At 31.7% G+C, this 12,089-nt stretch overlaps 2 protein-coding genes across 2 annotated transcripts; both read left to right on the top strand.

The window, feature by feature from the left end:
* The first annotated feature begins 1,197 nt into the window (after positions 1–1,197).
* Positions 1,198–5,497, top strand: LOC114421391 (bifunctional riboflavin biosynthesis protein RIBA 1, chloroplastic-like). Its single transcript, XM_028387280.1, has 7 exons — positions 1,198–1,329; positions 1,538–1,889; positions 2,007–2,228; positions 2,626–2,948; positions 3,556–3,685; positions 4,410–4,706; positions 4,911–5,497. Exons 1-7 carry the CDS (start codon positions 1,283–1,285, stop codon positions 5,178–5,180), a joined length of 1,641 nt encoding a protein of 546 aa, XP_028243081.1. The 5' UTR covers positions 1,198–1,282; the 3' UTR covers positions 5,181–5,497.
* Positions 5,498–8,983: 3,486 nt separating this feature from the next.
* LOC114422408 (classical arabinogalactan protein 1-like) lies at positions 8,984–9,660 on the top strand. The gene has a single exon (XM_028388746.1). The coding sequence runs from the start codon at positions 9,060–9,062 to the stop codon at positions 9,468–9,470; it is 411 nt and encodes a 136-aa protein (XP_028244547.1). The 5' UTR covers positions 8,984–9,059; the 3' UTR covers positions 9,471–9,660.
* The last annotated feature ends 2,429 nt before the right edge of the window (positions 9,661–12,089 follow it).

The raw sequence follows: 12,089 nt of genomic DNA, 5'->3' as shown, positions 1-12,089 counted from the left end.
TATAGATGTGATAAATTATATGATATACAAGAAAAAAGAGATGGAAAGAAATAATGGGCGGAAATTGGATGTTTATATGGTTGGGGTGTTCAAAAAACATTGTTCTATATCGAAATGAAAAGAAAATAAAATTGTCCCTAAATATATAATTCATCATTTACGTTAGTTCTTTTGTTAAGCTTAAGTGATGCGTTCACTTTGCATGCTATGTGTTCGTCTGCATCCATGTATGTAGAAACTATTTTGAAGAGTTTAAGACTGGTGTGGAAAGTCATATATTCAAGTTCATAAAGTGATTTCTAATTAGTTTGATAATGTAAAATTTTTATCATCTCTTATTAATCTAAAACATTCTTACGTCAGTTCATTTACACGGTTGTCTTTAAAATAGTTGATCACATAAGATATGTTAGTCTTTTTTATTTGAATGATTAGCTTAAATGTCTTAAATTACAATTCTAATTTTGAAGAACTATCATTTCTTATATTTTTAATGACTAAATTTTATTAAATGATTTTTTTTCAGAACAATTTAGCATTTACTTTTTTTATTTATAGACATATTTAAGAAAAAATGTTTTTCATGAGAAATAATTAACAACAAATAACCAAATTAAAAGTCAGTGATTATTAATTACAAAAGGAACACATATTTATATTTATATTATTTTATTCACATATATAAAATAATTTTTTAAAATCATAAATTTAAACCATATGATTAGACAAGATACGAATCAAATTACATCAATAATATAAATTATTTGTGTCAATTTTCTTAAAAAATAAACAACAATATAAAAATATAGTCAAATCATTCCAATTCTTATATTTTATTGAAAATATATATTACGTTAATTTTGATGTATGTGAATGAAGTATAAATGATTTTATAAATATGAGATTTTCAGACATAATTTACAAGAAAAAAAATCCAATAAAAATTTTGAAATAAAAATATTTAACTAAAATTTATTCAACCTTGTGATAGTTAAAGTCACACTAATATAAATTAATTAAAAACGTGAGATTTATATTTATTCAGAAAAAAAAAAAAACAGTGCAATAGTTATGCAAGTTTTTTTTTATTTATGTATAAGAATAGTTATGTAAGTTAATGTAATAGTATAATTGAATCTTTCTGATATGTAAATGATTAAAATAAAATAAAAATTAATGTACACTAACTAACGGCAACGGGTAATCCTTCCATTCTTTTTTGGCTGTGTTTCTTCCTTCTTTTTTACGCATTCAAATTCGCTGAAACCCTTCGACACAACCAATGGCTTCTTCTCTCAGTCTCTCCACTCCTCCTCTCTATCGCCCTAGGTCTGTCAAAACGCTACAATCAAATTAAGACTTGTATAATTTTCAGATTGTGAATTGAATTGAGTTTAGCATATACGTGTGTGTGGCTGTGGATTCAATCAAGCATGTTCAATTTCTGATATGCTGACCTTGTGTGTGTGGTATTCAGTTTTGGATGTCAAAATTTCTAATTTTACCTTTATTTGTTCTGCTCTTCTATTCAATGTAGAGTATGCAAACATTTCAAATTGTTCAATGGGTTACATAAGTTCTCATTCAATGGATATGGGTTGGATTTGGCCGTTGTCCTACAAAACTCTAATGCTGCTGGCAGAATTAGAGCTACATTAACATTTGGAGGAGGAGACTTAGGATCTTATCTGAAGAGTTCTGATGTTGTGACCAATCGTTTCGGAACTGGGACACAGTTTGATGCGGTAGCGTTTGGAACGCTGGGAGCAGACACAGCAGTGCCAGCAGGCAGTGGTTTTTCTGATGATGAATCCGAGCATGATTTCGATAGTCCCACGGAAGGTTTTGCTTCCATACCGGAGGCCATCGAAGACATTAGGAATGGAAAGGTTGTTTTTACTTTCCCTCTATTTTTGTTGGGTCTGTCTTTTTCCGTTTAGTGCTGGGGAGGTTTATAGTGTGAAAGGTTTTGGTTTTGCACTTCCGAACTAACATTTGTGCTTCAGATGGTAGTGGTTGTAGATGACGAGGACAGGGAAAATGAAGGAGACTTGATAATGGTGGCACAGTTGGCTACACCTGAGGCTATGGCTTTTATTGTGAAGCATGGAACTGGGATAGTTTGTATAAGCATGAAGGAGGAAGATTTAGAGAGATTGGAGCTGCCTTTGATGGTGAACAGTCAGTATAACGATGAGAAACTTCGCACCGCGTTCACTGTGACAGTGGTATGTACAATTTGGCGCCCTTGGATTTGCAATTTAGTTGGTTGAGAATTCAGTGCAACTTCATTACATTTAACGTCTTTTATCTCCAAATATTTTAGTTAGGGTCATTACATTTACCAGCATTGCATCATGTCAACAAAGATTATTGAAATTTAATGCACGTTTGCTTCCCTGTTAAAAATGTGCTTATTGAAATATTGTTTACATCCAAATCAATGAAAACCCCAAAGACTACAAAGGGAAGCGCCTAAACTGAAGTGGATCATATTGTTTAGAACCTGTATCCAGACATGTGGTTAATCATTTGTTATGTTGTGGGAGGAATTTTTTTTTGGTGCGATTCAGGAATTTATTCATGTAATTTTATATGTTTTAACACTTTACCTTGTATTTGTAGGATGCTAAATATGGTACTACCACAGGGGTGTCAGCTCATGATAGGGCAACAACAGTCTTGGCCCTTGCATCCAAAGATTCACAACCAAGTGATTTCAACCGCCCAGGCCATATCTTCCCACTAAAATACAAGGAGGGTGGTGTGCTGAAGAGAGCTGGACATACAGAAGCTTCAGTTGATCTTGCCATTCTTGCTGGTTTAAATCCTGTGGCAGTTCTGTGTGAGATTGTAGATGATGATGGTTCCATGGCTAGATTACCTAAGCTTCGCCAGTTTGCAGAGCGTGAAAATTTAAAAATTGTATCTATTGCTGACTTAATAAGGTCTGCATTTACATTTCATGGAAGATTTAATAGAGGTCATTGTATGCATGTTTATGATATCTTTGAAGTAAGCTTTCAACTACAGATATGATAATTTAAATACCCTAAGTTGCGTTTCAATAAACGTCACTGTATGCATGTTTATGATATCTTTGAAGTAAGCTTTCAACTACAGATACGATAATTTAAATCCCCTAAGTTGTGTTTCTGTGATACTTTTTGGCTTTTGAGATTACTATCAATCACTTACAATGATTGCTTATGAGGCATATTTGATTTAAACTTTTTTTTTTAATTTTCACTCAATGGATTTTTCATATAACATTATAAAATTGAAAATTTTTATTTTGTTTATATTCCATTATATGTCCCTGAGTTGAGTGTCATTAAACAACGAGGTTTCTTTAGGAACAGTTAGAATTTTCTCGATGGCTATTTGGTTTTATGCTATTTATTTATTTTGTTCCTTACATTCCTACTTTCATCCCTTTCCACTTTCACCCCTCCCCCTCCCTACCAAACACAGCATAAGTCTCCTTTCCCTGATTCTGCTTCCTGAATACTTTTTGTTGTATAGCAGAGAGACTGACACTTATTTTTATTGCAGGTATAGAAGGAAGAGAGATAAACTAATAGAGCGTGCTGGTGCTGCACTAATACCAACAATGTGGGGGCCATTTGTAGCTAACTGCTATAGGTCACTTTTAGATGGGATTGAGCATATTGCTATGGTTAAGGTGAGCAATGCTTGTGTTTATTTTGAACTATAATATGTAGCAACATGTGTGAATATTCTTCATAATTGAACTGAATGATTTTAAATAAATAGATGAGGGAAACAAAATATGAGAATGGAAAGCATACTGATATGGTAGAAACAACATGATTTAATTTCACCTGGCAGCTTCTTCTATGTTAATCATATTGCACTGCAATATAGCCTAACTGCTATGCTTCAATCCCACCGTTTTTTTGGAAGGGCAGCTTGATATTGTCAAATTTCTTTATGTCTGTAAAAATTAAAATGACTTATGACTTATAAGTTGTTTTTAGCTTATTTCAATAAGTTTCTTAGTGAAACTTATCAAAATACCCTTTTTTTTAGCTTATAAGCTTCATGATTGAATTCATGGCATATGCTCTCATGCAATGAAAGCTTATTGTATAAGTGCTTACTTAAGTTATTTATATGTATGGGGACCAACATCATAATCAAGGTAAACTTTAGGGATTAAAAATGTATGTAAACCTATTATCATTTAAACTAAAACTTTCATAATTTTTTTCTATGGGGATAAATTGATGTTTAGCCTTATTTTTCACCATTTTGCCTTCAAGGATTTCCAAAATTGGCATTTTTTTAAATGATTGTGAACTTTTCCCTTTTAGATCTTAACATTACTTGATTTAATAGTAAACTTTTAGCCAACTATGTGATTTTGACTGTTTATTGATTAACAGGGTGACATTGGGGATGGACATGATGTTCTTGTAAGGGTACACTCAGAGTGTCTCACGGGAGACATATTTGGCTCTGCCAGATGTGACTGTGGAAATCAGCTTGCTCTTGCAATGCAACAGATTGAAGCTGCTGGTAGAGGTGTTTTGGTTTATCTTCGTGGACATGAAGGAAGGGGTATTGGCTTGGGCCACAAACTACGAGCTTATAACCTACAGGATGATGGACAGGACACCGTTGAAGCCAATGAGGAGTTGGGATTGCCTGTCGACTCAAGGGAATATGGAATTGGTGCACAGGTAATATACTTATGGTAAAAATAGTCAATGACCGGAAAATTGAACATGTTATAGTTAGTTATACGCTCTTGATTCTTTCACACAGTCACACTTTATAGTTTATTGTGATTTACAATGATATGGAAGTTCATTGGCATGCTATACTTGAGGTTTTTATTTTATTGCATCGAGTCAAAAAGTTGGAATTTGAAATTGTACTTGCAGATTTTGAGGGACTTGGGTGTTCGATCTATGAAGCTAATGACGAACAATCCAGCAAAATATGTTGGGCTCAAAGGTTATGGTTTGACAATTTCCGGTAGGATCCCATTGGTATCACTTATCACAAAAGAGAACAAGCGATACTTGGAGACCAAACGTGTGAAAATGGGTCACGTATATGGCTCGGAATTTAACAGCAAATTGAACTATCAAGACAGTGGCAATGGTAAAGTCAATAGTGATGATGATTCTAATGCTGCTCCTGGCTTATAAAGCTGCTTCTCTTCTGCCAGATACACAATTTTATGTCACAAACAGCAAAGAGGAAGTGTAGATTTCGGTGCTGCAGATGGATTTATACAAAGAGAATCAGGATGCTACTCGTGATTTAATTTTTCTAATTCATTTGCCTGATTTTTCTTCTGGCAGGCTCTATTAATTAGGCTTCCTCAAACATTTGTCACTCTGACATTTTATCAAGTGCCATGTAATGTATATCATAGATGATAGATGAGGACATTGCCTGGACAAATTTGACTTTCTTATTTTTCTTTTTGTATTCATGATATATAAAGGTGATATTCCACATATAATGTAGATAATTTTTCTATAAATTATGTGGTAGGTCAAAAGAACAACTAGGGGTATTTTGGTCAATTGCAATGTAAAAGTAGATTAAATTAAGTTCCTATAGTTTGATGTAATTAAATTAAATAAAAAAATACACATGAAGGAATATTAGCAACTGAGACACGATTGTGTGAGGCGCATAAATAGCAAATAATTGCTGTCACAAGGAGAAATTATTAGGGCATATAGCTGTTGCAGAATTACATCTGGGAAAAAGAGATCATTGGAATGAAACCAATATGCAACAAAAAGAAAAGGAGAAAGAGAAGTTAGAACAAGAAGTTTGACACTTTGACCAGAAAGTTAACCACAGGAGGCATGCCACTAAAAAGACGTTCCCTAAAAGACGCTAACTCAATCAATAACACAAGACTAATAATCAAAACATAACAAGATTACAATACTCACAAGTCAAAAGTCAAGATGGATACTATCCATTTTTATTTGTTTTCTATGCATGGTAAATTTACTTTTACAACAATTATTTAAAATTCATTTCAACTATAATTTATAATTAAACGATAATATAAAACTGATTTTCCCTACTAATACATAGTCATTAAATTCTTAATTTTTATATATTTTAAAGTTTAGCTTATGGGAAGGTTGTCCATTTGTTTTCTATTTATATTGTTTTTTGCTTTGTGCAACGATAATGGAAACATATCAGTCTCGGTACCTAAGAAACTTTGTTTATCATGCATTATTCAATTACATCTAGCACAGAAAATAACCATTTAAAAATTGAGGCTAAAATATTTGAGTTACTAATTGAACAGTCTTGTATATAATCTTTCGTTTTGGTAACTCAGTGGATGGAATCTGGTTGGACAGCATCATTTCGTGACAACAGCTTTCCAAATTCCACAATAATATATCAAGACTTGCTTCCACGCTGTGCTGTGAACCACAGCATTATCGTTAAAGGCAATATTCCAATTGTCCATATGATTTCAGCAACAGGGTCCAACCTAGCATATACCAAACATGCTGCTGCTACACATTTTAGTTAAAAAGGCTTATTTATGTATGCTTCACTTCTCTTTCAGCTGGATTAGCATAATATAAGACTGATTTTAAAAATAAACTCTTTCCAATCATCACTACTTGTATGACGTTGCTACTTGCTACCTCGTTTTCTTGATGTGAGATAAATATATCTAAGTATCTCTAAACAACTTAAATTTAAAGATTTTTTTATTATTTTAGACCGTAATAAACTCCCATTATCATGTTTAATTCCTACTAATAAAAAAATTGTAGAATCATTTCTTTTCCTATATTTTTGTTATCAAAAAATATTTTTTATCCAATAAATTATCATCAAGAATAATGTAAGGGTAATTTTGCAACATCAAGAGAATATTTCATTACAATGGACACGTTTAAAAACTGCTGAAATTTCCTCCTTTGTTCAATTAAAACACCGGTTTAGCAAAGGTATAAAGAAAAAAAAATCTCTGTATTTGAAAATTTTCGATGAGCTTAATTGTTCTAGGAGGACAAATTTGCACAAATACGAGGACGAGGTGATACCTACGTAAGAAAGAAAAGTATGTAACATCATCATCATATTTTACATAAGATTCTTTATGTTAATGAAAAACATTATAAATAACCTTTTCCTAACAAAATTTATAAATAACCTAATAACAGAGCTTTTATTTTTAAAAATGATAAAAGTCAATCTGATTGGCCAATACCCAACATCAGCAAACCCATTCAATTGAGTAGTTCGATTTATTCTTCCCTGATTCTTTCTGTTAAGTTTCCGTTCAACAGTTACGAGAAAGAAAAAAAAATAGAGACAGCTTTAATTGTTAATTATTACTCTTGTGAAAACAAAGGATGTGGTCCCTCGCCGTTTTGGAACCGACTCCGACATTGTCGCCGAAACTTGTTTCGACCGTTACGACTTTCCCTAACGAGCTTCCATCCAACGCTCACCGATTCATCCCCTCCTTCAAACTTCTCTCCACGTGGACGGCCCTGATTCCAAGACAGCTGGACCAGCTTGCACGCCCTCATTCACCTCCCCGCGTGTCGTGTCGTGTCGTGTGCGGTGTGTTACCCTTCACGGCAACTCAACTCAAGTACTCAACCTTCTTTTCCTATTTACATCCTTTTTTATTACTGTTATTATTCTTTTTTTGCATTTGTATTTAGGTTAAAATGTATTTTTTTTCTTCTATTTTTTTGCATTCGTGATTTTAATATTTTTATTTTTTAATTAAAATATTTTATCTTTCACTTTTAAAAAATTCACTATTTTAATTTTTCTATTTTTAATTGAGACATTTAGTTTTTCACTTTTAAAATTTTTATAATTTTAATCTTCTGGATCAATTTTAGATTTATTGATTACATATTTTTTAATAAGTTAGATTTGTTAGCAATTAGATTATTATAAAAAAATTGTCATGTGAATAATGAACAAACGCATGTTAATCAATGTTTACCTTATACATGAATTAATGTTTGAAATTGGATACATTACTAAAATCATCAATTTTTTTAAAAAATAAAAGAAGAAATGTTTCAATTAAAAAATAAAAAACTAAAATCACCAACATTTTAAAAGTGAATGATAAAATATCATAATTAAATAAATGGAGCGACTAAAAGAACAAATTTAAAAAAATAGAAGTGACGAAAATTATATTTTAATCTTATATTTATTACTAATTAATTAAATATGTAAAAAATAATATATCAATAACCATCAATAACATATGTCATTTAATAGAGTAATTTAGGATTTGAATCTTATATCTTATATGATTAATAAAGAAAATACTTGGGCTACTGCACTCATGATTTTTTTCACAAAAATTTGTTATTATTGTCGATGAGAATAATTTTATTATAATATTATGATTAGAAAATAAAAAATATTGTAATATTTTTAAATATATATATATATTTATATCAAATGTCTTATCCACTAAAAGTAATCCAATCGAATTGAGTAGTGAATAACAAAGTTTTTTAATTTAAATATTTAATGTTGTTAGATATAAAAAACTAGATATTGAAACCTTTGTTAGGTTGAAATAAGTCCAAGTCAATTAATTCACGCATTTAGATTGGTGTTATAGTAATAATTAAGTGTGTACTATTTGACCCATTTTATATTTTCATGACTATTGATAAACTGTAATTAGTCTTACACCGTGTAATTAAAAATTTAGATTATTTTTGTTAGTTCTTACAAATAATATCATTTTTTCTAGTTTCTGAAAGTAATTTCTTTTTCTGGTTCTTTATATAACTATTTGTTACTAATATTTTATTTTTATTTATTAAATATACTTTCCCTTGTAGTCTAGAGGCGCAGAAGGAATAAGCACCGTATGTTAAACCGTGATAATCATTCTCAAAACATCAACGGTTCCCAACGACTCGTCTCCACGCGGTTACGCTTCTATAAATACCCTCCCTACCCTGTGTTTTCTCTTCACTACACACTTACATTTCTCTAACACTTCACAATCTCTGTTTCAGCTTTCTCTCTTTTCTACAATGGCTTGCACCACCGTCGTGTTGACGCTAGTCGCCGCATTGTTGGTAACCTCCGTCGTGGCTCAGTCTCCAGCGTCCTCACCAGCTCTGTCTCCAAAGCGCACCCCCGTCGCCACACCTCAGAAGTCTCCCTCGCCGGCGATTTCTCCCTCCGCCGTGTCGCCGTCGTCCTCTCCTCCCGCTCCGGTGGTGAACACTCCGTCTCCGTCACCAAACTCAGTCGACTCTCCGCCATCTCCTCCGCAGTCTCCGTCCGTGTCACCAGCCGGTGTTCCCTCCGTCACTCCTTCAGCAATCTCCGCTCCTCCCACTGGAGCACCGGCTCCCTCTCAAAACGGTGCCGCTTTGAACAGATTCACTGTTGCTGGATCTGCTGCTGTTGTGGTTTTCGCTGCGGCTTTGCTCATGTAGAGAGACTAGAGAGGGTTTCGCGGAGTTTTATTTTTTATTTTTTTTATTATCATCGTTTGCGAACGAACGTGAATTCTAGTACTTCATTTTTGGTTGCTTTTTTCATGCAGTGTGAGGATTCATTCTTTCCATTATTTTGTCTATTGTATTTATGATGATGATGAATGATACTACATTTTTATGATCTTAATTTTTGTTATTTTATTTCCGTTTTTATTTGTAATTTATAATTAATAACTAATATTTACAGTCTTAATTTCGTATGGACATAACCTAAACTCATGTCAATTTAATTTGTTTTGGGATGTTTAGTTGGATGGATAGATTGAAGAGATCGATCAAGATAATAGAAAATGGGAGAGACTTGCACAAAAAATAATTTTGATTTTTCATTATTTCCATTATTTTGTCTGTTGTATTTATGATGATGATGAATGATGCTACATTTAATCCAATTCATGCGATGAACTTTGAAGCATTTGAAAGGAAAACTACACCCCCTAAGCCTAGTTAATTCGTGATCTAAATGTACCACTGAATGATTATGAAAAGAGATCAATTTTTAATTTTAATTTTTATGCATTAACGGTCTTTAAATGTTTATATCACAAATAACTTATTAGATTGATGATTTGAATGGAGTTCAAATCTTTTAAGTAAGCTTGGTCAAATTCCACAATGAAAGTTAATCATATTATTAGAAATAACTTAGATGCAATAAATTAAGATTTTAGATTGCGCCATGAATCTAAAAAAAAAGAGTGAGAAAGTAATGTTTGCTAAAGTTGTGAGAAGAATCAAATCTAAAGTAGAAAACGGGGCCATTGTGAGGAATCATATGCAATGAACGTCGTGGTTCATTTTCGTTTACTTTTTTTTTTTTCTTTCTCTTTTGAAAGTTTGGTGGAAAATTGAATGAGACAAATGATACTTTGGAGGGCTAGTTCCACACTTTCCCTTCTTTCATAGTGTAAATTTCGCCTCACTTTCACTCTCACTGTACGATGAAATTAAAATTGATGCATTATAGAGGTTTGGTTGGTTACAGTCCAAAACACAAACAAGATAAGATCACATGTCTAAAGCGAAGTGACGAAGCACGAAATGTACGACCATATTAACAAAGGACTAGTGTTTGTGGCTGTATGCCCCTCCCCTTTGCAAAGGACATGGGAAAGAGTATCCATTCATTTTGAATGGTATGTACATTGTAATCTTAGGGTGCCCATGTATCATTATTGATGGATATGTTTTGGAAAAGGTAATAAGTATTCTTTTTTTTTTTATATAAGTTAATCTTTTGTGTAATGAACTTTACTCGTATGTTTAACTCATATTTGGTGCGTACCACTCAAACTAATAATAATTCAAATGATTAAATTGCCAAACTCGTAACCTGATCTCTAGATTGATTCAATCATTCTTAACGAAATTAAAAAGTGAACACAACAAAGAACTAAAGCAAGTTGAAACGCCAGGTTCAATTCTTGTATGAAAACAGTGAGAAAATGTAGTGAGAATGTATGAATTTAATAAGAAATCAGTGGAAAATATAATAAATGAAATAATGTGAGAAAAAAAAGATAAAAATATCTATTAACAATGGCATAATAGAGACATGAACATATTCAATTTAAGGGTATCTCTTTTTAAAAAAAAACATAAATCATGATATCAATTCAAGTATATCTATTAAAATTGGATGAATAACAGAAAATATTAAGGATTCATTTGGTAGAGAGAAAATAATTTAAAAAAAAAGTAAATTAAGGTAAAAAGAATTTAAATTAAAATAAAATATAAAAGTGAGTTTTATATTATTTCAGTGTCTATTTTTTTTTTTTCAATCTCTTTCTCTTTAAATAAAGACCCCCTAAAAGAAAAAATTAAAGAGAAATTGCCTGTTGAAGCTGGCACTGACATTGTTGGTTCTTTAAACTTTCCTACGCGGCTGAAACGTGAAAAAAGCATAGTAATGTATGTACTGTAATCAAGGTGTCCATCAACAATTATTTTCTTACCAACTTCAAGGAAACAAAACATGGTCCCAACTCAAGAGTTTCTTCCCATTTTGTTCTTAAAATAAGGGCTGCTATATCATCAACGCTCTATCCTCTGGCTCAATTGGTCCCCACCTTTTCACACCACCCCATAGAATTTACTAGCCCAATGGATCTGTTAGAATGTTTTGATGGAATTATATTTCGTTTTAAAAGAAATTTATTGAGACAAAACTTATTTTTAACAGATTTTTCATAGATTAGTTGAGTTTATGGGAAAAATTTATAACGAGTTTAACTATGTCCAAGCTTCTTATAAAAGAATAAAAATCTTTAAGTATAATTAAGTCTCAAATAAAAATTAGTTTCATTGATTCAAAGATTTAAAACTTATAACAATAACTCAATATCTAAATTCAGAAAAAAACCTCAAAATCTCAATTGTGATGGTTACAAAAACTATTTTATATTTCATAAATACTACCATTTTTTCTGTCCAAATCAGAAAAAAAGTTAGACATTTCCTTAAATTACACTTTTCTCCTCGAAGAAATTAACATAAGATGCATTTTAGTCAATTTTAATATAAAAAATCTTTCAAAAAATATTTTTCACTTTT

Source organism: Glycine soja, chromosome 8 (assembly GCF_004193775.1).
Source record: "Glycine soja cultivar W05 chromosome 8, ASM419377v2, whole genome shotgun sequence".
In the NCBI taxonomy this organism is placed as follows: Eukaryota; Viridiplantae; Streptophyta; class Magnoliopsida; order Fabales; family Fabaceae; genus Glycine; species Glycine soja.
Note: the sequence above shows the minus strand (reverse complement) of the source record. Positions and strands in the feature narration are given on the sequence as shown.

Coding starts and splice junctions, on each gene's coding strand:
- LOC114422408 (XM_028388746.1), top strand. CDS start 9,060: ATGGCTTGCACCACCGTCGTGTTGACGCTAGTCGCCGCATTGTTGGTA.
- LOC114421391 (XM_028387280.1), top strand. CDS start 1,283: ATGGCTTCTTCTCTCAGTCTCTCCACTCCTCCTCTCTATCGCCCTAG. Junction 3,686..4,409: donor AGCATATTGCTATGGTTAAG/GTGAGCAATGCT, acceptor ATTGATTAACAG/GGTGACATTGGGGATGGACA. Junction 4,707..4,910: donor AATATGGAATTGGTGCACAG/GTAATATACTTA, acceptor TTGTACTTGCAG/ATTTTGAGGGACTTGGGTGT.